This window comes from Macaca nemestrina, chromosome 5 (genome assembly GCF_043159975.1).
Source record: "Macaca nemestrina isolate mMacNem1 chromosome 5, mMacNem.hap1, whole genome shotgun sequence".
Lineage (NCBI taxonomy): Eukaryota > Metazoa > Chordata > Mammalia > Primates > Cercopithecidae > Macaca > Macaca nemestrina.
In genome coordinates, this window is record NC_092129.1 from 170,485,033 (window position 1) to 170,510,409 (window position 25,377).

General features: G+C 38.3%; 2 protein-coding genes across 3 annotated transcripts in view; one reads left to right on the top strand and one right to left on the bottom strand.

Moving 5' to 3' along the window:
- The window catches only part of LOC105482450 (RAN binding protein 9), a 96,160-nt gene extending 75,666 nt beyond the window's left edge, over positions 1 to 20,494 (top strand). The window contains exons 9-14 of the mRNA XM_011742561.3: positions 674 to 864; positions 2,737 to 2,884; positions 6,137 to 6,258; positions 8,148 to 8,299; positions 16,236 to 16,347; positions 19,500 to 20,494. Of these exons, the coding sequence (XP_011740863.2) occupies positions 674 to 864; positions 2,737 to 2,884; positions 6,137 to 6,258; positions 8,148 to 8,299; positions 16,236 to 16,347; positions 19,500 to 19,630 (856 nt within the window). The 3' untranslated portion in view covers positions 19,631 to 20,494. The remainder of the gene's footprint in view (positions 1 to 673; positions 865 to 2,736; positions 2,885 to 6,136; positions 6,259 to 8,147; positions 8,300 to 16,235; positions 16,348 to 19,499) is intronic.
- On the bottom strand, positions 12,668 to 25,159 carry LOC105482451 (nucleolar protein 7). Of its 2 annotated transcripts, XM_011742563.3 has the most exons (9): positions 24,866 to 25,159; positions 24,718 to 24,778; positions 23,969 to 24,027; positions 22,734 to 22,765; positions 22,399 to 22,480; positions 21,654 to 21,775; positions 21,498 to 21,575; positions 21,140 to 21,242; positions 12,668 to 13,601 (listed from the first exon to the last, which is right to left on the bottom strand). In XM_011742563.3, exons 1-8 carry the CDS (start codon positions 25,129 to 25,131, stop codon positions 21,169 to 21,171), a joined length of 774 nt encoding a protein of 257 aa, XP_011740865.1. In that variant the 5' UTR covers positions 25,132 to 25,159; the 3' UTR covers positions 12,668 to 13,601; positions 21,140 to 21,168. The 2 variants fall into 2 exon arrangements, with proteins under 2 accessions (XP_011740865.1, XP_011740864.1); XM_011742562.3 differs by lacking the exon at positions 12,668 to 13,601 and having other exon boundaries at positions 21,094 to 21,242.
- Positions 25,160 to 25,377: the final 218 nt, after the last annotated feature.

A 25,377-nucleotide genomic window follows, 5' to 3' on the forward strand; every position in this document is an offset into this window, starting at 1 on the left:
GAAGTGGACTTTCTGGATCATATGGTAATTCTGTGTTTAACTATTTTTTTTAATAATAGCTATCCTGATTTGACACTTTTAATTGGTTTTATGAATCTTTGTTACTTAAAAAATGAGATGTTACTGAGCTTTCGATTTCAACTTGTTAAGCAACAGGTATCCTTTGTAAGCCAAATGACACAATTGTTTTGCTTTAGAGTAAGTAGAATTTTAAATGAGGCCCATTTTGGTTAAGAAGTTGGAAATGGGACGGGTGGGGAGAAAGGCTATGCTTTAGATGTATCATATATACATAAAATCCTGTCCTTAGGCACAGTTTGATTTGCTACCAAGTGCATATGTTATTTTGATTAAATTACTTGTAGCCAAAAAAAAAAAAAAAAAAAGGGATTCATATCTTCTTATAGGTAAATTCCATTTAGTAAATCTTGATTAAAGGGGGGGTAATATTATTATAGTGTCTGATACATCACACTCTCATTTTTCTGGAAATTCTAAAATTCTAAGCAATAAAGTATAGGACACCGTATTTAATATTTTTAGCTTACTATCTAAAGACCAATCCTACTGATAAATAAAAGTTTTAAAAATATTTTTAGAAATCTGTTGCTATTAAATAAACAAAAGGCCATTTGAAGTTTATGTCTAAGTAAATTTTTCTTTTTTCCTTTAGAGTGCGTCAGTTTATAGAAATGGTGAATGGTACAGATAGTGAAGTACGATGTTTGGGAGGCCGAAGTCCAAAGTCTCAAGACAGTTATCCTGTTAGTCCTCGACCTTTTAGTAGTCCAAGTATGAGCCCCAGCCATGGAATGAATATCCACAATTTAGCATCAGGCAAAGGAAGCACCGCACATTTTTCAGGTGAGATTTAACTTACGACATTATTTTTAGATTTTTCCTCTTTATAATCTTAAACTGTTTTCCTTTTGAAAATCTGTATATTTCCAGCCGGGCGCGGTGGCTCACGCCTGTAATCCCAGCACTTTGGGAGGCCTAGGTGGGCAAATCACGAGGTCAGGAGTTCAAGATCAGCCTGGCCAACATGGTAAAAACCCTTTCTCTACTAAAAATACAAAAATCAGCTGGGTATTGTGGCAAGTGCCTGTAGTCCCAGCTACTCAGGAGGCTGAGGCAGGAGACTTGCTTGAACCTGGGAGGCAGAGGTTGCAGTGAGCTGAGATGACACCACTGCACTCCAGCCTGGGTGACAGAGTAACATTCCGTCTGTCTCAGAAAATCTGTATATTTCCTTTGTAGCTGTTTTCAAATGTGTATACTTAAGATTTTCTGGATTTTCTGGGTGAAAAATTGTAGGTTCAGATTCACATGTTCTCAGTACCAGGAAGTAACTTGAAGAACAGCTGTTTCTGAGAGTAGGTTATTAGCAGACCTTCATAAATGAAAGCATTCAAGTGAAAAGGTAATTGTGTGTTTTAATAAAATATAAATTTAAAGGTGATCCAGCTGTGATATCTTATGCCACTGGTTACCACACCTAGCTGGGCTGCCCCTGCCTCCCTCCCCTTTCCCCATCCCCAACCTTTCCCAACCAAGCCTCTTGCAAAAGTCAGCTCTGCCTAGTTCATTTTCTCCCATCTGTTTTTTGACTCGTCAGTCTTACTCTCTGTGACTTTGGGCCTTCTTGTAATTAAAATCCTCTCCTTTCTTGGCTTTTGTGACATCGCTTCTACAGGTTTTTTTGGTGTTTTTGTTTTTGTTTTTGTTTTGAGACGGAGTCTCGCTCTGTTGCCTAGGCTGGAGTGCAGTGGCGCTATCTGGGCTAACTGCAAGCTCTGCCTCCTGGGTTCACACCATTCTCCTGCCTCAGCCTGCCAAGTAGCTGGGACTACAGGCGCCCACCACCACGCCCGGCTAATTTTTTGTATTTTTAGTAGAGATGGGGTTTCACCATGTTGGCCAGGATGGTCTCGATCTCCTGACCTCGTGATCCACCCGCCTCGGCCTCCCAAAGTGCTGGGATTACAGGTGTGAGCCGCTGCGCCTGGCCTGTTTTTGTTTCTTTTAAAGAGTTGGAGTCTCGCAATGTTTCTGAGGTTGGTCTCAAAGTCCTGGCCTCAAGTGCTCCTCCTGCCTCAGCCTCCCAAAGTGCTGGGCTTACAGGTGTGGGCTTGCATGCCCAGCCAAAGATGTATATCTGATGCTTCTCAGTCTTCTGTTTGCCCATCTCTTTAATTCTGCATTTCCCAAGATGTTATATTTGTACATTTAACATTCTTTAAACAAGTCAGATAGTGTCTCCTTTCCTTTCATGAAGTAACATCATTGCTTTTTCTCACTTCAATTTATACTCTTTTCTGCATTACTTCCTCTCAGTTATTTATATCACCACTCTGTAAAACAAGTGTGATTCTCATGTCTATTCTTAGCCACTGCTCCTCTTGAATATCATACAGTCGCTTCAGGCTTGGACAAATTCTGAGCCTCAGTGTATTCATATGTAAAATGGGGATGATCATAATATTGCCATCTTAGGGGGATTTTGAGGATTAAATGAGATCTGTAACCCTTCAATAAATGTTAGATGAGGTAACATTTAAGATCTCACAGTTAAGTATTCTTAGTATCCTTTCAAAGAAATTACCTGTTTACATCATCCATTGACTCTCCTACATTCTAGAAGTCTTAAATACAAAATCAACATGGAGACTTGTTTACAACCGTATTAATAAATTAGTGTTTGTTTCTATTTCCATGTGGTATCTTTTTCTTCAGGTTTTGAAAGTTGTAGTAATGGTGTAATATCAAATAAAGCACATCAATCATATTGCCATAGTAATAAACACCAGTCATCCAATTTGAATGTACCAGAACTGAACAGTATAAATATGTCAAGATCACAGCAAGTTAATAACTTCACCAGGTAAGTAATTTCACTAACTTTTGCATTAATATAAGCAACCTAGTTATAGGTGTAATCACTGTAAAAATTTTGAAAGAACTTGAATTATGTGACCCACCGAGGGGCTCTGGGAGTTCCTAAGCCCCCAGAGAATAAAAGGGTAGGGACTCAGTTCCCCAAAGCCTTTTAGTCTCCTACTATGCACATGAGCTCTTTCTTTAGTTTCTTCTTCTTCTCTACTACCCTCTTCCCCCTAGTAAAGTTATAAGGACAAATTCAGGGCTTCATGCATTGTCTTCCCGCCAACCACAGAGCTATACAAATGATCACATAAATGCCATTTGTTATGTTTTCACAGTAGTTAAGACACAGTAGCATGTTTAACCTTGAATGGTGACATAAGATAAATTTACAACTAATGTTTTCTCTGTGTGTGAGTTTTTTTTGGTGTAAATGTGTAGAATGTTTTCCAAGTTCAAAACTCGCTTTACAAAGAATCTTTTTTGAAAGCCTTCCTTTAAGTAGCTTGCATATAGCAGATGGTTAAGTCATTTAGTAATAGTGTGAGGATAGTTTTGAGGATTTGTTGGGCACCAAACATTCTGCTAGGTAGGGTGTCTGACTTCGAAGAGGTTTGAAAGACGATATCTCATTCAGTATACTATGACCCTTGACATACTCAGGTTTAATATTTACGAAACCTAAAAGTTCGTGAAGTGAAATTATTTGAATTAAATACTACTGTGCAGTTGCAAATTATTGTGAATTCACCCTGCCCAAATCATCCAGGACTGGGTCAATTTAATGTTGATTTGGTCTATAACAAACCAGTTGGTTACATTGCATTTTCAGGAAATGGTCACCAGTGCAACATTTTCTTATTAAAGGAGAGAGAGCCTAACTTTTAGCATGGAATCTTAATGGAAATATGATTTTGCAGAAAGGAGTCTATGTAAAAAAAAAAATCTATATTTGAAAATTTGGAGATTAATCTCAATTTCTGGGTTGTCTGTCACACACGACAAAAATTTACTGAAGTAATGTTGTGTGTGATTGATAAAAGTTATAATGGAGAACCACAAAAGTGTATGAGAACAGCAGAAAAATCATCTTTCACAGCAGAGATGATATATTGGAAAATATAAAATCAAAATATAGTTTAAAAATAGATGGAAATTTAAAAAGTTAACTTCATCATGCTTTATAATAAATGCATTGGTACTTTATCATTGATCAAGGGTTCTGCCAGTGTTTGAGGGTAAGATTGCAGTCAATTGGTGAGTTTTTCTCTTAAATACTATCCTCACAGCAGGAAGTTGCTAAACAGATCTGTTATTACCTGAGTTCAGGGACGCAAGCTTAACGGAAGGTCTGATGACGCAACATCCTCCTTTGTCTGCAGTATAAAAGGGAAAGAAAGTAAACTTTTGAACTGCCTTAAACTATAACTTGTTTTGTAGTTGGTAATGACTTTCCTTACTGTGAAGTAGGCAAAGATGGTGTTAACTATTTAAACCATTTTACAGATGTAGAGCCGGATATCAGAAAAGTAAATGACTTTTTTTTTCCTTAAGGTCAATTAATAGTAGCTAGTAAGTCGCAGAGCTGAGGCTGCTTTTCAGGATTTGACTTGCAGACTTGTGCTTTTTCCCTGATACCGCCCACCATCTGAAATGCTTTTCTTCCTGCCCTCCCTCACCTCCAGTAGAACTCCTGTCCAGGCTGAGAAAATGCAAGTTCAGATGTCAGTTCTTCCAGGATGTTTTCCTTGATTTCCATCCCATCAAACGTGTCATGTTTTGTGATTAACTTTCGTCATAGTACTGATCATAATTACTCTGTAACATAATAACTTAATTAGCTTTTTATAGGTTGTTTCCTGCAGGAAGGCAGAGGCTGTTTCATAGTATCCTTAGCACCTAACAGGGATCATACCTCAGAGGCTCTTAAATGTGTGTTAAATGAATGAGTTCCTTTCAAATACTTAACTTGAGTTATCTCAAAAAAAAAAAAAAAAGTTTAGTATTTTTTAAAAGGCCACTGAAAGCTGTCATGGTAAGGATTTTCTTATTTTTAAAGTTTGGTTTTTCGTATCAATTTTCGAAGTTTGTCAAGATTATAAACAAGCTTTCCTGGTTGAGTAAGTCTGCTCTGGAGTCCTAGGGCCATATCCCCCTTTTCCCTAGATCTCTTGTGTTTTTTTACCTTAACAATTTTACTAACAGGAGTGTATGCATGCACACATGCCCCCAAGGTGTTAGAATTTGTTACCTCCGGTGGTATTACGCACAGTGGTTTTTGCTCATCTGTATTTTTTTTTCTACAAATGAATATATATTGCTTTTGTAATAAGAAATGTCATTTTTATCTAAGCATTACCTAAAATTTCATCTAATGTTTACTTCTAAATTGTATAATTATTACCTAGACCTTCATAGGATAAATCCTAAAGATTAGATATTTATTGTTGCTTATAAGAGTGCGGATGGTTCTGAAGGACATACATTGACAGCTTAAATATGTCCAAATGTAGTTATTGGCAGATAGATATTCACTGAGTGGAATGAGTGAAAACTGGAAACTATCTAGGACATCAGTTTAAAAATTAAGATTCAGCAATACTTTAGCCAATAAGATAGCCTGTGAGAGAGAAATAGTGTCATGTGGTGAAAAGGGATGAGAGAATGAAGCTCAGTCGGTTTTTAAGTGATCAGTTACCCTTGAAAGAGTGTATATTCTTAAGTAGTGAGGACAAATGCCAGAATGCCGACTATTTAAATATAGTCTAGGAGTGGATTGAGTATGAGGTCCGGTGCGAGCTGAATTGGGCTCCAGGAGTGAGATGTATTTGTTTTGAGAGTGAGGTTTTCACCTTACATACTGGAAATCAGTGCTGGGAGTAGAGGGGAGAGGGGTGGCTAGGGAGTTGGTGGGGCCGCAGTTGATCAATGAAGACGTACAGATCTGAGTTTGAAAAATAATAGGATTGTGCAGAAATATGATTTCTCCATACTGATGTAAAGTCATAAAACTACTACATTTTAGCATATGTACTTTTTTCCCTCCCTTATCTCCAGGGGTACAAATTTGTTAAAAGTCAGCGACATGTTTGGCTTTGAATACATTCAAGATTTAACTAAATACCTTTTTTGCAGATTTCTATTGCCTCATGAAGTTAGTTTATTCATAGGCTATACAGTTCAGTAGTGATTTATTTTAAACTAAGCTGCAAGTATGATATTTCTAAAATTAGGTTTGTTTTTTCGTTTTCAGTAATGATGTAGACATGGAAACAGATCACTACTCCAATGGAGTTGGAGAAACTTCATCCAATGGTTTCCTAAATGGTAGCTCTAAACATGACCACGAAATGGAAGATTGTGACACCGAAATGGGTCTGCAGTGATATTTCTTACATTTTTAATAAAAAATGATGGCTACAAGGTTATGTTTTTACTTGTACTGATTCACAGCTGATGAGCATAAACCAGATTTAACGATGTATGTGCCGTAGGACTTGACAGTAATGCATAGCACTTAAACTCTTGTTTGAGTGGGCTGCTAGAGAAAATAGTTACCTTTCAGCTACAGGCAGTGTTCCTTGCTGAATTGCTTAGGCTCAGGTTTAGCGCTGTCACTAATGCAGCAGAACTGACTTACTGGTGTTGAGCCTCTAGGCTATTTTAGGTTAGAGATGATAAAACTTCTTATATTTATTTCAGTATAGTCAGTAAGGCCAAATGGGTAGATAATTTTACAAATTCTAATCAGTATTTCTTAAATGGGTTTAATGTAAACGTGTGTGACTATGCATAGTACTATCCCTGATATATAGTAGATGCTTAAGTATGACCTCCCTCACCAAAAAAACTCCCACCACAAAAAACAAAATGATGTGGCTCCAAGACACATTAGCATGCATAATTTTATTTTGTAGACAACTTATGTAGTAAATTGCCTGTCCCATCAGCAAACTATCCCATCAAATGGAGAGTGAAAATTTGTTGGAATAAATTTTTTCATTTATTTGTTGGAATTCCATGGCAATGTTAGATTTCTTATTATTTTGAGATTGAGTGATATTACTAAAATTGTTTTTTAAAAAGAAATGCAGCTTTGTTTTTAATATCAGCCACCTCAGTTTCTGAAGAGTAATTTAAGTATAGTGATAAAGAGCAGGAGTTCTAGAGCCAGATTACATAGATTTGATTTCTGCAACTGCCACCTACTAGCTGTGTGACCTTGGAAAAATTACTTAACTGCTCTGCGTCTCAGTTTCTTCATCTGTAAAATGGGTATAATAATAACCTCATAAGTTATTGTGAAAAGTAAATGAATAATCCAAAAAGCTGATAGCACAGAGTGCTTAGGAAATATTAACCACCATCATCATCGTTACCTTCTTCATTATTAATGATTTATTTATTAGTAATTTATATAAATTATTTTATCAATCAAGATATATAAAATTATTTTCTTGGCTGGGCAAGGTGGCTCATGCCTGTAATCCCAGCACTTTGGGAGGCCGAGGCAGGTGGATCACAAGGTCAGGAGTTTGAGACCAGCCTGACCAATATAGCGAAACCCCAACTCTGCTAAAAATACAAAAATTAGTCAGGCATGGTGGCACATGCCTGTAATCCCAGCTACTCAGGAGGCCGAGGCAGGAGACTTGCTTGAACCCGGGAGGCAGAGGTTGCATTGAGCTGAGATCACACCACTGCACTCCAGTTTGGGCGACTGAGTGAGACTCCAAAAAAAAAAGTATTTTCTCAAAGTGGTATTTTTCAAAAAGTAGTGCATTTAATCTTTTCAATTAGTATAATATGCTGTCTTCTGTATTTTTATTGTAGTCATTTAGGTTTTCTTAGCTTTCTTGAACATTTTATTACATCTCTACTATGTCAATTAAGGTAGCCCGAGTGGCATTATTACGGTTTTCTTTTTCTTTCTTTTTTTTTTTTTGGTAAATGTTGCTTAATGTAGTTTGGGAATTATACTTTTTCTAACATTTTTTTCTGACATAAGTACCCTCTAACTGAAAGGTTGTCCCCTCTCAACTGCATGCTGAATACTGGATCCTAGACTCTTGAGAGCTAAATAAAGTATTATCTTTTTGCTGCAGTTTCATGTTAAATTAAAAATGAATTTTTAACAATCTGCATATTTAGATGAAATATTAGGGAATAGTTACTAAATGTACAAAATGTTATAAGAAATGTATGTTGTCTTCATTATACTCCATTCCATAAGGTAGTAAAATACTTGTCTGTTTTTCTTACAGAAGTTGATTCAAGTCAGTTGAGACGCCAGTTGTGTGGAGGAAGTCAGGCCGCCATAGAAAGAATGATCCACTTTGGACGAGAGCTGCAAGCGATGAGTGAACAGCTAAGGAGAGACTGTGGCAAGAACACTGCAAATAAAAAAATGTTGAAGGTGAATATATTTTTTCTTGAAAAATTATAAATGTGTCAAAGGAACTAAAATGTAGTTTTGCGAAACATTGAGCAGTGTACTAGAAATTCTTGTTAGGGTACTTGGACCTGACCTTCCCCCTGGCTCCTTGCCCATTTGAGAGTGGAAATGTTTGAAGAAGTTAGGCAGTTCAGTTCTGATCTGCTGGAAAGAGCATTGTACTAAAGCAAAAAAAAAAAAAAAAAAAAAAAAAAAAAGGATTAAATCCCAGTACTAGTGCTTATCAACATTGTGTGTCCTCGTTAACTTAGTTTCTTAGTTTTATTTTCTCAGCTGTAAAATCAGCAGTTACTAGGAAAAATGTGGGTGTGCAGATAAAACTATAAATCTGAGATTTTATTTTAGTAAATATTGTTCAGGGTTATAGCAATTTGGATGTATAACACATGGTTCTCATTTTGATGAGGATTAGTGAAGAATTGGGTCACTTTTCATGGCCAGAACAGTTAAAATACATTTTAAAGTCTCTTCTGGATTGTTGTCCATGAGCTGGTAGGATGGATGTGATCTAATTCAGTAAAGTAGCCACAGTTTTGTCTACCAGTTGAAGGTGGAGGGGCTTTCTCCTAACTTAAGTCAGCATTGCAGTTGTAGAGATGTACAGCTCTTTAACAGTTGGTTCATTGTAAACATTTTCTTCTGAATATTTTGGAAGAAGATTGAAAAATTAAAGGGGAGATGAATGCAATGGCCTTGGGACTGATGTTTAGGGATGGTAGGAAAGGGCAAAAGATTCCTTCTGCTTTCTCTTCCTGACCTGGACTGAGAGTTGGTACAGGTTGAGTATCCCTAATCTGAAAATCTGAAATGCTGCAGAATCTGATACTTAGAGTGCCAACATGATGCACAAGGATATGCTCATGGGAACATTTTGGATTTTTAGATTAGAGATGCTCAGTCAGTAAATATTTTAAAATTTGAAAAAATCTGAAATCTGAAACATAGCATACGTGTAGGACATAACATGCTTGCCTGGCCTAGGATGGGTTATAGAGCCACCTATAACACCTCAAGTTAAAGGCATGCAATCTTGTATTTTTCCCTAGCAGAGATGGGAAGACAGGTTTATTTATCATACTTCGTACTTCATCTACTCGATAGTATAAAAACTGCTATTTCTAGTGGTTACCTTGAGCTATCCAAAAAGTTAAATTATTATTTTTATGCTAGATAAAAAATAATTGGTGGATTATGCAATTGAAACAAGTTTAATTTAAAAAGTCAAATCAGGCCGGGCATGGTGGCTCATGCCTGTAATCCCAGCACTTTGGGAGGCCAAGGCGGGTGGATCACAAGGTCAAGAGATCGAGACCATCCTGGCTAACGTGGTGAAACCCCGTCTCTACTAAAAATACAAAAAATTAGCCGGGCGTGGTGGCAGGCGCCTGTAGTCCCAGTTACTTGGGAGGCTGAGGCAGGAGAATGGCATGAACCCGAGAGGTGGAGATGGCAGTGAGCCAAGATTGCGCCACTGCACTCCAGCCTGGATGACAGAGCCAGACTCCCTCTCAAAAAAAAAAAAAAAAGTCAAATCAGACATTCATATATCTGGAAAATATCCGTATTTGCCTGAGGAGATTAAGATTTCCATGAACTCAGACTGCTAAAACTCCTCTTTTTTGTATTTATTTTTTTTTTATTTTTAAACTTTGTAGAGATGAGGTCTCACTGTGTTGCCAAGGCTGGTCTTGGACTCCGGGCCTCAAGCAATCCTCCTGCCTTGACCTCTGAAAATGCTGGTATTATAGGCATGAGCCACTGTGTCCAGCTTAACTCTTCCCCTTTTAAATATTTATCTTAATTGACTGCCTCCATTGTTTAGCACCAAGTTGGTCAATCTGTGTTTATTAAATTGAAGTAGAATTCATTTGAAAAGTAAAATAGATTTTTCCACATTGGGGATTTTCATTACTATGCAACTTGGTAGAACTTTTTCTGGTACTAGGAGTGCTAAGAAACTTAACATTTAGGCTCTTTATTAAGTTATTTTAGGTGTCTAAAATTACCCATTTGGAAACTGAGTACTACTTTGGTTGGTACTGAGGATGTCTTAGGGCAGTTGTTTTCAACATACTTGATGTCTGAATCCTTTAAAAATTATTAAGGGGCCAGGCACAGTGGCTCATGCCTGTAATCCCAGCACTTTGGAAGGCCGAGGCGGGTGGATCACCTAAGGTCGGGAGTTCAAGACCAGGCTGACCAACATGGAGAAACCCCGTCTCTACTAAAAATACAAAAAATTAGCCGGGTGTGGTGGCGCATGCCTGTAATCCCAGCTACTCGGGGGACTAAGGTAGGAGACTCGCTTGAACTGGGGAGGTGGAGGTTGCGGTGAGTCGAGATCGCCCCATTGCACTCCAGCCTGGGCAACAAGAGCGAAACTCTGTCTCAAAAAAAAAAAATTAAGGATCCCCGAAGAGTTTTTGTTTATATAATGTGTTACATCTATTGATATTTACCTTATTAAAATTAAAACTATTCATTTTAAAATAAATCCATTAAATAAGAAGCAAGTTATTTTTATGAAAAATAATTATCTTCCCCAAACAAAAAGAAGAGCTGGCACAGTGGTGCATGGCTCTAATCCCAGCTACTCAGGAGGCTGAGGCAGGATGATCACTTGAGCCCAGGAGTTCAGGTTTAGCCTGTGCAACATAGTGAGACCTTGTCTCTTAAAAAAAAAGAAAAATGAGAAGAGTGGCATTGCTTTATATTTTTTTGTTAAGTCTCTTTATTGCTTGGTTTAATAGGTGAGCTGTATTCACATACAAGACCAGACTGCCTTTAGTCTGTTGTGATATCACATCATGTGCCCCTGGAAAATTCCACTGTATAGTCATGAGGAAATGAAAGAGAAAAGGGCAAGGAACATCTTAGTACTATTATAAAAATAATTTTGACTTCACAGACTGCCTGAAAGGTCCTTGGACCCAGGTATCCCTGAACCATACTTTGAGTACTGTTGTTCTAGGGCATATTTGGAAATAAGAATTTTTTTTTTTTTAATTTAAGAATTCGTAGACTTTTTTTTACACTAGGCTATCTGACTTGGCTTTCTTGTTAAAACTTCATGCTAATTGAGCAGGATGAAGTACCTTTGAAACTTTAAGATTATACTCCATTAGCTTACTTTGTGTTTGATTCTTATTTACATGAAGCTCAGAAGATGGCATTATATGGCCAATTCCCAAAGATACTCCTTGGTTATAAACTGAAGGGTGTGAAGATGTATCATCTTCTTCTAAAGAGTATAGATATCTTTGATTTTGCACCTCTAACTTCTATGCAAATGCCAGCTACTTTCAGAGACTTTCTTAATACTCTGAGCTGCTTCCATCTCATTTCCCAAACTTACCTTGATCTAGATAGGGATAAGGTGAGTAACTGACCCACCTTATAAGTAGCCAAAAAACAAGGCCAGATGATTTGAGGGCAACATGAAGAGAAAACAGGTTTAGAAATCATTCCACCACTTTTTATTCGTCACTTTAGTTCACTTGTAATTGTAGCATTTTTTAAAAAATCTCATTTTTAGGTTTGCATAAACTTTGAGTCATGTGACTCAGAAGTTCATGCACATCCAGACACACACACACACACGAGAGAGAGAGATTTGATTAATGTTGAAGGTCAGGTGGCACACTGTTTCTCTTGACCTTTTTCCTTTTAGTTTTTTCAGTCTTCTTTCCTCTTTTCCTGTTGTCTTTGTTCCTTATCTGCTACGTTTTCCAGTGGCTCCCAAAAGAACTCTTAAATTGTTTGTTGAGCAGCTGTTTATTGAATTTTTGCAGTGTGGAGAGGCATTGTTGTAGGGACTCTGGAAAGTCCAGTATGAATGAACAGCCCCAGCCTGCAAGGAGCCTTTAGTCTAGTAACTGAAGTAGCAATAGAACCATTGAGAGTCACCCTATTTAGAAACTGCTCCAGATTCTAAACTAAATATGAGTACAATTTGAAAATCCTACCTAAATGATGTCATATTTCCCTCAGAAGTTATTCCACTGAGGTAATGTTTTTTGCTTTAAAATAACCCATAATGCTACATATTTCAGGTATTTTCAGTTTTGTGCCTTAATTCCCATGTGCATATATTTTAACTAGCTAATAACCGTAGTGGCACTATTTTTGTATTATTTTGTTGTAAGAATTTATTTCCTCCCAGTTTTCTATGTATTATTTCTAATTATTTTTAAATGGCTACACAAGGCTGGGTGTGGCAGCTCACACCTCTAATCCCAACACTTTGGGAGGCTGAGGCAAGAGAATTGCTTGATCCTAGGAGTGCGAGGCTGCAGTGAGCTCTGATTGCACCACTGCACTCCAGCCTGGGTGACATAGTGAGACCCTGTCTCAAAAAACACAAAAGGCTCCATGATATTTTATTGTTGCTGTATAGGTTTATTTCAACATTGCTTTGTTGTTGGATTTTTCCATTTGCTTTTATGTCAGATGCTTTAGTGACATCTTTATACATGCATCTTTGTTTCTTCACATTATTCCACTGAGATAAAGTTCTAGAAATAGAATTGAGTCAAATAATATGAACATTATTGTGGCTCTCACTACGTGTTGCTATACTGGTTTTCAGAAACCCTCTACCAACTTTTACCAGCAGTAATAAAAGAACGTACCAATGGCACTACTACATTAATGCTACTTTAGTGGGTTTAACATATGTTAGTATCTTAAAATTGCTTATTTGCATTTCTTTGGTTATCATCACCAGTTAATTTTTACAGCAGGCTTTAAACCATTAGTATTGTTTTGCCAGTTTCATTCATTTTCCTTTGTGAAGAAAGAATAAAGTCCTAGATGTTTACTACTGTGAGTTCGATGGTATAAAACATTTTTTCTTTTTAAGTCTCTGTTAGTTTTGTTGCTTACAGCCTCACTCTAATTTCAAGCCATGTTTTATAGTGTTGTTGTGTGATCCTTCTAAAATGAAGTCTAATCCGTGTCGGTTTCCTTCATTTTAAACCTTATTTCCTTATTGGAAAAACTTCAAGCTTTTTAGTATGTTTTTTGGGGTATTTTAGCATCTAACCGCTTATCCATGTTTCCAACCATGCTTTTTTCTCCTTTCTCTCAGCCTCAGTTTGCATGTATTAGGTCAATAGTGATGTACTGTGTGTTATTTATTTACATGTAAGCCTTCCTCAGGAGACTTGTGAGTTCCTTGAAGCAGTGCCTAGGTCCTGGTCATCAGTGTATCCTCAATATCTGGCAGCTGTATTCCGTAAACATATGTTGAATTGTACTGAAACTGAAATACCAGAGAAAAATTTTAGACTTTTTTTCTTCTTAACATTTAGATTGGTAACTAAAAGAATCTGCATCTTACTATTCACTGCCTCAGTTTGCTTCTGTAGATGACAGACATGATATTAACCTTAGATGATTATTGTAAGGATTAAATAGATGATCCATATTAGTGCTTAACACACTTCTTCATACAATATTAGTGCACAATATATTGTCATTTTAAAGAACTTTTTCTCTGAGTTTTTAAACACTACAGTGTAGTCTTTTTTTTCTTTAAGTGCCAGGGTACAGGAACTTAAAAGTTACATGTGCAGGATGTGCAGGTTTGTTACATAGGGAAACGTGTGCCGTGGTGGTTTGCAGGATGTGCAGGTTTGTTACATAGGGAAGCGTGTGCCGTGGTGGTTTGCAGAATGTGCAGGTTTGTTACATAGGGAAACGTGTGCCGTGGTGGTTTGCAGGATGTGCAGGTTTGTTACACAGGGAAACGTGTGCCGTGGTGGTTTGCAGGATGTGCAGGTTTGTTACATAGGGAAACGTGTGCCGTGGTGGTTTGCTGTGCTGGACAGTGTAGTCTTAAGATTTGGGACTGCAACATTTCACATTTTCGGTGGCATGTTAGGTTTAGGCTGTGAATATAATTTTGTACTTGAAGTTTTTGTTTACCAAGTATTCCTTGGAAAAATTGTTCAATATTTCTTTTTAAATTTATTTCTATACTATGGGTATGGTACCCTCATCAGATGGTTGTGGGATAAGTCTTGAGCAAAGCTCAATCTTTAAAAATAACGTGTTTTTTTTTTTTGTTTTTTGAGTGGAGTCTCTATCATCCAGGCTGGAGTGCAGTGGCACGATCTTGGCTCACTGCAACCTCCGCTTCCTGGGTTCAAGCTATTCTCCTACCTCAGCCTCCCGAGTAGCTGGGATTAGAGGCATGCACCACCATGCCTGACTAATTTTTGTATTTTTAGTAGAGATGGGGTTTCACCATGTTGGCCAGGTTGGTCTTGAACTCCTGGCCTCAAATAAGCTGCCCGCCTCTGCTTCCCAAAGTGCTGGGATAACAGGTGTGAGCCACCACACCCGGCCAAAAACAAAATAATGTGTTTGATTTGGGTTAGCTTTACAAGATAAAGGATCATATGTTCCTTCCATGGGTTGGGAAGTAGAACCAAGTAGCTTTGTGGGATGCATAAAACATCTTCAGTGCTGGAAGAAGCAGGTCTTGCTATCAACAGGCGTATGAATTATCTTCCTGTACCAAGCACCTGAGTAGCTTCAGGGGATTCAAAATAGTATGGTAAATAATTTTTATCTTCAAAGAACTTTTATTATAATTGGAGCAGAAAACTACCCAGAATGAAGTATTCAGCAATATAAAACAGTGGAGGAGTCATGTTTGTTTGCGTAGAGGCACGTGCATTCCATGCCTTGTGGTCTCAGACTGACTTCACAGCATTTCTTCATGGGTTGTTATTCTCTAAATCCACAATGTTAGAGGCTCATTTGGATGAGAAAGGGCAAGAGTACAGTTGATCATGAGCCTCTCTCCCACCTCTGCTTTCATAACACTAGTAAGATAACTAGAGAAATGATGGAAAATGGGTGTGGAATCTGATTTTTTGAGCAGCGGAACCTAGGAGATGGTGCTCTTTAGGAATTTCAGTAGTCAGCATTTTGAAAGTGTTATGTTCCTGAGCTCACAAATCGACTGTTTCTGCAGCACCTCTCCATGTCTGCCTTCCGAATTGGGAAGAGTGTTCTGAATTTCTGTATAATATTGCTCTGGATTAGGGTATTGACTTTAGGCATAATAATAAGACATCATTTATTGAAAGATTAGAATGAACTGATACTGCTAATTTCGTTTAGTTCTCATACAAATCTAGGAAATAGGGCCTCTTATCGTCCCCATTATGCAGATAATGAAACTGGCACTTAGATTGTTACTTGCCAAAGGCCACACAGCCAGTTAGTGGTGGGGCTTGGATTTGAAGCCAGTATCTGAAACCACCATTAGTATGTGCCTCTCATAGAAAGACGACAAAAATGTAAAGTAGTTGTTTGAAAAGAAGACTGTCAGTTATTTTAAGTTTTGAAGAGGAGTGGCTTGAAAGTAGCTGGAAATAACTGAATGCATAAAACAGGTGCTGAAGGGCAGCCTGTTCAATTTTTTCATAACTGAATTTGAGAAGATGATATTCAGTGAGATGTGTCCAGTTCCTAAATCTGTTGAAAAAAGGAAATGCAGGCAGGCCCTCTCCTTTGACTGTCACATTCATATCAGTAGTAATAAATTGTGAAGTAAAACAACTGAATGTTTTGCCTTCCACTCTCCCTACACCTGTACTAGTTCATTCCTTTGAATTTTTTTATTTTTTTCTGTTTTGTGTTTAGGGATGGGAGGAAGATGAATGAGAATGGCTGTCCACAGGAAAAATGAAAATAAATTAGGCTTTGCTGCATAATTTAATTGTTCAAAAATGTAGAGCATCCCAGTGCTAGGAGTAAGTGGGTTTAAAGGTTACATTAGTCTAGTGCCTGGAAGCCATATTTTACCTCCCAACTTGGAAACATTTGTGAGCATAAGAGTTGAACTATTTGAATTAAAACCAAATTGGTGTGTTTTCAACAGGATGCATTCAGTTTACTAGCATATTCAGATCCCTGGAACAGCCCAGTTGGAAATCAGCTTGACCCGATTCAGAGAGAACCTGTGTGCTCAGCTCTTAACAGTGCAATATTAGGTAAGTAAAGCCAAATAAGGCACAATTTCAACTAGATTCTCTGAAAATTTAAGAGAGGGTGTTTGTACTGGCATTTATACTTTGGTAAAATCATAAGGAGAATGTTTTCTATATTTTTTAAATATAAAAATACCTAAAATACAGAAACCCCCCTCCTTTAATTCCAGATTCAAATGGATTTAAATAGAATAAAAACAGTAAAATGGGGTACAACTTGGGATGTTTGGGAAATAGAAGTTTTTTTGTGCATGTATGTAAGCATTTCTGGTAGCCACGAATGTCTACTCTCATTTGAATGAGAGATTTGGTGGTTCTTTTGTATAATTCAAACTATTGCCCTACCAGAGACATTCCTTACAGCCCTCTGTAGTGAAAGGCATTTTCTGCTACTGATTTCTAGGCTAGCAATTGCATGGCATTCTCTAGTTTGGCTGTTGTAGGAGGAATCGGAGAATGTTAACAAGAACATAGATTAATAATTGTCACAAGAGTTAGGCTAGAAGGGAACAGGGTACATTTGAAGAAAATCAAAGTCAAGAAATAGAGGTTTTGGTGGAGAATGAGAATGGAAATAAGGGAGTGAAGAGCTTGAGTATCAGAGAAGCTCAAACTGATCCAGTAGAGGGCAGGATTCCTACCTGGTGCTCCCCTGTTACCTTGTTCCCCACCATTTTGCTTGAGCTATTTGCAATGGGTAGCGGCAGCCTAAGCCACGGGTATTACAGCTCCCACCATGCTTATGAATACGAGCACAAGGGCCTTCCAGGTGACTTGTGAGTACCCTGCAGGACCAAGCCTTGATGTCAAATTCTATTTGCATTTATATTAGCCAGATTCAACTACATACCCTCACCCAATAAAAAGGGTGGGTGAGGAAGAGAAAAGCAATTTAAAAGGTGAGGCTTAGCCAGGGGTGAGCATGAAGTGCGAAACTCTAATTCGATGTTCCTGTTTGGTTGCCATTCCTATGAGCAACTCACTGTAGAGTGTATGATTCTAGTATTTATATACTGAACAAATACTTTTTGTATGAATTGTGTAACTGCACATATTGTGCATTTCTATATAAATGTGGTATGGTCGATTGTTTACATAAAACAAATTTGAGTTTTGGGCAGTTCTCATCAAAGGTAATTTGCATAAAGAGTGAGTTTTTATTTGACTTTGAGTCTTAATTCCCAGGTAATTGGGACTCCAGTCTAGTTTAGAAGTCTGTGCTGTGCTGTTTGGCCCTGCAAGGTTCAGAAACTTTTAGTCACATATTTCAAATTATTTTAGGAAGATGAGGGCAGTGCCACAAAAAGTAGATGAAAGAGTAGTTTAGATAAGGAGACTTGCAAATGAGGGCCAGGACTCTTATGGCAAGAATGTAAAGGAAGCAAGGAAAAGCATTCATATTTGAGCCTCAGTCTGTTTCTTTGCCCTCAGAAAATTTATTGATTTGTTAAGGATCAGTACTGCAGTTTGGGAATAGGAGTAGTGTCCTTAGTGCTGTAGTTCTCTGAAATTTAGGATTTGTATATAAATGTGAATTTTCTTTGGTTAATGTGTTATATTTTCATTGGTTCTACAAAATTCATTTAGCTCCATTGATAAAAGTAACTTAGTAATAATGCTGGAATTGTACAGAAAATTATGGTTTACTATAATTGTCTTTTCGAAGTTACCATATTGTAGGTAATCATTAAGACCTATTTATTAGATGATACTAATCTTGGAAAGAATTTGAGAAAAAGTGACCCGTTTTCTTTAAGTTTAATTTCTTGAGTTCTTCAAGGGAATTTAATTGAGCACCATTATCTATAGACACATGTACTCTGACATATTGTTCTATATTATGTAGAATCAGCTATAAATAGTGCTTAATCTTATTAATATAAATGCATGTGATTCCTATAAAATTAATGACACAATTATTAAATTGCTATATATGGGTATGTATGTTTATAAATACCATGCTATTTATGTAGGGCCATCTGTATATAGTGTTATGAAAATTTCATATATCCAAAAAAGTTCAAGATGTATCACCAAATGCTTCCTTTGACCAAAATAAAATTTTAAAAATATTCCCTGTAGATGCTTGCCTTTGAGCACGGTCTTCCCTGTAAACCCTTAAGACACCATACTTTCTCACCAGTCTACATGCCTTTTTTGCACACTTTTATTCTTAATCCTGTTTTTGTTTTGTTTTCTAAGTCCTGAATTTGCTTCTTTTTGATATTATGCTTTTTCCCTTTTGCAAATTTCCTCTTCTTTCTCCCACCATCAATTTGCATCCTCTGAACCACGAGTGGAGTTAAACCATATGGAGCCTTCCTAGCCATGTGTCACTGTTTTTGCCCTTTGTTGTCAACTGTGCCTATAAAGAACTGATTAGTAGTTTTATTGATTAGTTGGACACTGCCTTCTCATAAAGAGAAACTACCAGCTTCTGAGTCTGGCTACTTTTACCATTAGTTCATGGTTTTTCATCTCTGGCAAGGAACAAATTTTGGTAATTATTGCATTTGTACTACAAATGTCTGACAAAGGACCCTGAAAACTTATTGGCATTTTTAAAAAATGTCTGAACTGTCCATTGTAAATTAGCACCTCCAAAACTGCAGGGTGGCTCTGCTGTATGTTCTCTCACTGTCACCACCAACACCTACTCCCCACCAGCCCAAATAACATTACCTATATATGCCTTGGAGATGGCTAGGCAGCCTCAGTTTGGTCCCATCCACAGAGGTGGAAGAACCCATCAGTGGAAACTCGTAATGAAAACCTGGTGCCTTTTTAGTTTTAGTATCAGCTGACTTTGATCAACCAGAAGGGAAATAATTCCTTACTCTCCACTCCAAATATCAAATAAAAAGTTGTACCTTTCCAAAACATCATAGTTAATATGGAAATCAGTTTTTTAGTATCTGATACTTTAAAAATCTGATTCTGCAAGAGTTTATCTTACCGCTGAATAGACAATACCCATACTACCTTGTCAGAATAGTATGTCCAAGGCATCTTTTGCTTAGGAACCTTCATTTGCTGATATTTCAGAGTGGTATGGGAGTGGTAGTTTTTAAAGTCATGCAGTATTCTCCTGATTGAAATGTTTTTTAAAATGTCTTGCTAATTGCTGTTTTCATTTTTAAATTATTTTTCTTCAGAAACCCACAATCTGCCAAAGCAACCTCCACTTGCCCTAGCAATGGGACAGGCCACACAATGTCTAGGACTGATGGCTCGATCAGGAATTGGATCCTGCGCATTTGCCACAGTGGAAGACTACCTACATTAGCTATGCATTTCAAGAGCTCACACTTATATTGTGGCATATAGTCAACATGGAAGTAGACCAGCTCTGCTGATTTGAAATTTAGATTTTTTAAATTATGTACTGGGGACAGGTTTTTGTCGCTTTACATTGCTTCCTAGTTTACAGCATGATGCAAATGATTTTCTAACTTAGTGTTAGGAGAAATTATTTTCCATCTTTAACCTCTTAGTTGTCTAAGAGTTAAATATTACTGAATTTCAGACGTTCAAATTGATCATCACAAATCCTTTAAAACAATTACCTAAAAGAAACCAAAAATCCTGCCTTCTTTGTGGGGGAGGGGGGAGAGAGGGGAAGGAAATGGAACAAGTTGTGTTTGTGTTAGCATGTGGGTGATGTAAACTTCAAATTGGGAGATGTTCCGACCCCCACTCCCATATAAGCATTCAATCAGTGTAACTTGCAAAATGCATAAACATCCGACAGTTTGAATTTATAGTGTTGATGGAAGAAATCATTTTTAATGTGTACTGTAAAACTTGAAATACTCAGGAGCTGAGTGAATATGTTTGTTGCTACTTACAATCCCAACCTGTTAGTCCCAGTAGTTTTGTTTTAACATGGTCTTTTTCAACTTTGTTTCCTGTTTAACTACAGATGACTTCTGTTGTAGACTCACAAGTTTAACTGTTGTATTATAACAGTATTACATGTCAACGGTGTGGTTATGACCTTTATTTATATAAAAACCAAATATTTAGTCAATTTACCGTGTCTTAATTTAATCTTTGTACACCTTCCATTTTTAAGTGCTTAAATGAGTACTATATTGCAATAAAATGTAGTGATATAATTAACCAGCCATTAAAAATTTACTTCTACAGATACAGTGTCAATTGAGTTTATATATTAGGTACTTGCATACTTTTTATGATTAATATGAAAATTAGAGCAATTAAAATTAATGGTTTCTACAATTAATCTGAGTTCTACAACCTAAAACTGCCTTCAGTTTACTGGCATCCCTGGATTAGGGTTAAACCTGATATTATGGGTGACACAGAAAGGCAACAGGAAATTAAATTCATTTTTTTCATATTCATAATATGGCATATGAGACTCACCAGGCAAGCAAATCCCCAGACTGGTTAAAAGTAAAAATTTAAACGCTGTTAGCTATATTTTGTCCACTGAATCTTTAACAGCAAATTGTCTAAGGGCTGCAGTTGGAGACTTTTCTGGAATGTCCATTTCTCCTTTTTGTCCGTGCCATTTTTGCCACCCCTCCCACCCCCCAGTCGGGGAGAGTAGACGAGGTGCTATTGCCGGTATGAGTATGGCTTGAATTCAGTTAAATACATTAAAAAGAAAATTCCTTCTTAAACCACTTTTTCCTCTAGGATTGCAAGGCACAATTCTACTCCAGAAGAATGAAATGTGGTTGAGTAATTCCTCAAATAGGTTTATGATTTTTATAATGATCCTTTAAAATTATCTACCAATAATTTATTAGATAAATTCTATACATACAAAGTACAGATTCTTCATTTAGCATTGATTTACTTCTTAGTTTTCATTTTTCTGACCATCCACCGTCTTTTAAACCTCTTGGCATTTTGTTTTTTCTGGATTCCTAGAATAGAAAGTTGTGCAGTAAGAGTATTAGAGAAACATAATTCAAAATTTTTATAATTCTCTACATGAATGTAATTACTAAAACTGGGTGGGCTTATTATACATTAGATGTATATACATACTACATTGACCTGTTTTTCACAAGTTATATAAGCCATTATAAGGGGCATATAATTATGAACTATCTCCTTCAAAAGAACATGATTCAACATATAAAGCTATTAAGAGACAGGAGAATAAAGCTGGATCTTACCCCAAGCATTATTCAAAAACTGGACAGCAGCCTTTTTCACTGGTGACCTCTTGTTGGCAAGAGACAGGAACTTATTTACTAGAAATGAAAGGTATTTATCATTTCATAGTTTTATTTGCAGTAAAAAGTGAGGAAAATAGTCCATAAAAAAATTACCAGTAGTCCTGTTGGTTCCTGGCCCATATAATGAATTATGTATGAAGGCTTGTGCCGCTTGTTGCCTTGAATCTCTCAGATCTTGGTCTTTTAGCCTGACGGCCAAGTAGCTTTTATTCTGGCTGTTCATCAATATAAAAGGTTAAAAAAGAATTAATACATGCTTGCTTTCTCTCCCCCCCACCCCCGCCCGAGACAGAGTCTCACTCTGTCACTCAGGCTGCGCGATCTCAGCTCATTGCAACCTCTGCCTCCCAGGTTCAAGCAACTTGCCTGCCTCAGCCTCCCAAAGTGCTGGGATTACGGGCATGGGCCACTGCACCCGGCCTACATGCTTGCTTTAAAATATTTTTATCATTTGTCTCACTGTGATAAATGAAACTAATTTTGTATATGCACAGATAGAATAAAACTAAATTACAGGACTACAAGAAACAGACTAACACTCTTATTTTAGTAGAGCACACCAGCACGCCCAGTTACTTTTTTTATTTTGTGTAGAGACTGGGCTTTACCATGTTGCCCAGGCTGGTCTTGAAATCCTGGACTCAAGCAATCCACCTGCTTCAGCCTCCCAAAGTGCTGGGATTACAAGTGTGAGCCACCGTGCCCAGCCCAAAACTGATTTTTCCACAGAGAATCCAATCTGAAATTACTACTAATTAAAATATTTCCCATGTTAGCCAATACTTTAACTCTCTTAGAGGTCTCCTTTATATCCCAAATGAAACAAAAGATTCATTACCTGACAGACTGTACTTTTTGTACTTTAACTTTTTTGGAGTCATTTCCTTTTTCACAGTCTTCATTTTTCTTTTGCAAATTAACTAAAAAATGGAGTTACATTTGCTAATTAGCATTCATGTAAAAATAAATCAGGAAATTTACTGGAGTTCACTTTAAGCATCCACTACACACCCATGTGGATGCAGTTTTTATTTGTATGAAATACAGGGAATAGGCCCCAGCTAACCTTGGCCAGGCCCGTGGCTTTCTAAGGGCCATTCATATTTGACTGGAAACATCTGCAAGTGCACTTGACACTTACGTGAAAAGTTATTTAAATTAGAATAGTCATACCTTCTTTGACCTTTCCTGGCGATTTCTTGACACTAAGGGAAAAAACAAAAGCACTGACTGGAATGGCAGATAGCAAAGGTTACTCAAAATATGTTATATTATTTCATCTGACTTTACAAGCAAGACACTCCCTTTCATTACCAACACCCTCAATTTCTACTCAGGAGCTCTCAGTTTGGAAAGCAACAGTCACTCCCCAGTACACTGCCACCAACTCTCAATCATTGGAAGATCTTCACAATGTAAATCTGAAAGCCTATTAGCAGGCTTCCAAAGCAGCAAAATGCTATGGGCAATGGAGTTCAAGTGAAACACTTAATAACAAGTTATATAGTATTTGAAATATGAAGTGAATGGTAGTAGGCCTGCCTCATTTCATTTGGAGAAATCACAAAGGATTAATTTAATAGTGTAGGCACAGGAGACAGTGAACAATGGAGAGAGAAATGTAAATGGACAGAATACAATACACAAGCATTTGCACAGGAGAAAGGCCACACAAAAGCGGAAGTGATGGGAGGCGGGCGGGCCAAATGAAAAGGTAAAGATGACACTTGAGCTTGGTTTTAAAAGATGAAAGGGAATTTGCCACCAAAAAGATTTGCTCTTATGTTTAATGTATTCAGGATCTGAGTAACTCTTGGTAGTTTTTTTTACTGAAAATTTGAGAGCCACTGGCCTAAGCAAAAACGGGCTAAATTTCTGAATTTAAAGCCTTAAGGAGAAAGAGGATAGAAACAAAAAATACAAATATTTAGAAGGCTAAATTTAGTAGGGTTTGACCGATTCCCAAGGACGACTATACCTTTTCGCTTTAAACCATAAAACACCAAAGATGCTAAATGAAGTGGGGAACAGGGAGGAAGGACAGGTTGGTGGTAAGTAAGGCAAGTATGGGACAAATTGAGTTTTCAGAGCCTGTGGATAAGTGCCTGCTACCCCACTAAATGATTCAAAACACTCTGTATTCACCACCACCTACTCTGCCCTAGTACAATGACAGGCAATCAACAAAATGTACTGAATGAACACAATGGGATCAGGAATTCAAAAAATGGCAAAATAAGTGAAACATAAAGTTACCTCCTCCTCTCGCACCAAATTCATATACCAAGGTAGCTTTTAAATTTGGGTTCTACAATTCCTTCAGCTATATGGAGTCAAATAAATGTACCAGTATATAATTCAAAGATGAGTGTATATAAGCAAGTAATATAAGAAGATCCATTACTTACTTAGTCTGTGAAGCTGTGGTTAACTTCTCTAAAATAGTGTCTGGAAGGAGTTTTCTTTTCTTTTGGAATGAAAACGTTTAAAATTAATAAAGTCATGTACACAGTATGTCCGGAGTTGCTTCTGAAGTTACCACTTCTAAGAATGCCCTACATCTAGGCAAAGAAATGAATTAGGTTGGAAACTGCCTCCACTCCAAGTTATGGGAAGATTGGGTCCACAAAACTCCATATTCTCTGAAAGACTTGATGAAAACTGGAAAAGGTGCCCACGGTATTCCAACCCTCAGGTCACTGTTACAAACGGAAAGCCGTTAAGTAATGTCCACCTGGAGCCAGTTCTCTGTGTCGAGTGTGTGTACCAGACAGCAAAGCAACCATACACCAAGTCTTGTACAGCCCTTACAGTTTACAAACCACCTAATTCTCACAGCAACCTCTTATTTTCAGTTGGTGGACACTAAAGGAGACGAGTTTTTTTTTTTTTTGAGACAGGGTCTCTCGCTCTGTCGCCCAGGCTGGAGCGCAGTGGTGTGATCTAGGCTCAAGGCAGCCTCGACATCCCGGGCTCCGCCCACCTAGTCCCCCTAAAGTACTGCCGCGCCCGGCCCAAGCATCTTTCTACCACTGTCAGAGAAAATCTTGGTGACTTTTTCCCCACTCAATATCCTACCAACCCAAATTACATCCACCACGAGAATTATCCGCAGGCCAGGTTGTTTTAATAAGACACCTCCCCCTTATCCTCTAACCTTCTGTTCGATGAACAGCTCCTCGCGTCGCTTCCTCTTCTCCTTCAGGAGCGTTTTATCCCTGGGAGGAAGGGTGACAAGTCAGCAAAGGGAAGGACAAGCGGGACGAGAAGGGGCGGTTCTCCCCGCCCGGCCGCGGGCTCCAAACCTGCGCACGGTCTCCCGCACTCGCCGCTCCTCTTCTCTCGCTTCCGCCTGGGCGCTGGCGAAAGTCAGCTCCTCCGGGGCTTCGTCGTCAAACTCATCGTCCCCTTCCTCGTCTTCCTCCAGCGGCTCGGCCGCCGCGCCGCTGCTGGGCTGACCGAGCAACAGCCCGTGCTCCGCCTCCTCCTCCTCCGAGGCCGGCTGGCCCTCGTCCACCATCGCCTCCGCCGACGCCGGGGCGCGAGACGCGCGCGGTCGCAGCTGCACCATGTCCCACGCAGCACTAGACCGTCTGACCTCTGACTCGGAAGCAACTGCAAGCGAAGCGCAAGCGGACTTTCATCGCCCCCTGCAGGTTGGGAGGTCCTCAGGACGGGCGGGGCGCATGCGCGAAGCCAGGAAGGGCGTGGCCTATGGGCAGTGGGTGTGTTTCTTCCACATGGCTCGCCAAGGCCGCCGTAGGGTCGGTTGGACGCCACGGAAAATGCTCTGCGGGCGAGAGCGGCTGGCAGTGGG

What these genes read in the sequence shown, in the direction of transcription:
- LOC105482451 (XM_011742563.3), bottom strand. Translation starts at nt 25,131, where the DNA reads ATGGTGCAGCTGCGACCGCGCGCGTCTCGCGCCCCGGCGTCGGCGGAG. An exon ending in GTGCGGGAGACCGTGCGCAG is followed by an intron (nt 24,779 to 24,865) that starts GTTTGGAGCCCG and finishes CCTTCCTCCCAG; the next exon opens with GGATAAAACGCTCCTGAAGG. An exon ending in AGCTGTTCATCGAACAGAAG is followed by an intron (nt 24,028 to 24,717) that starts GTTAGAGGATAA and finishes TCATTCCAAAAG; the next exon opens with AAAAGAAAACTCCTTCCAGA.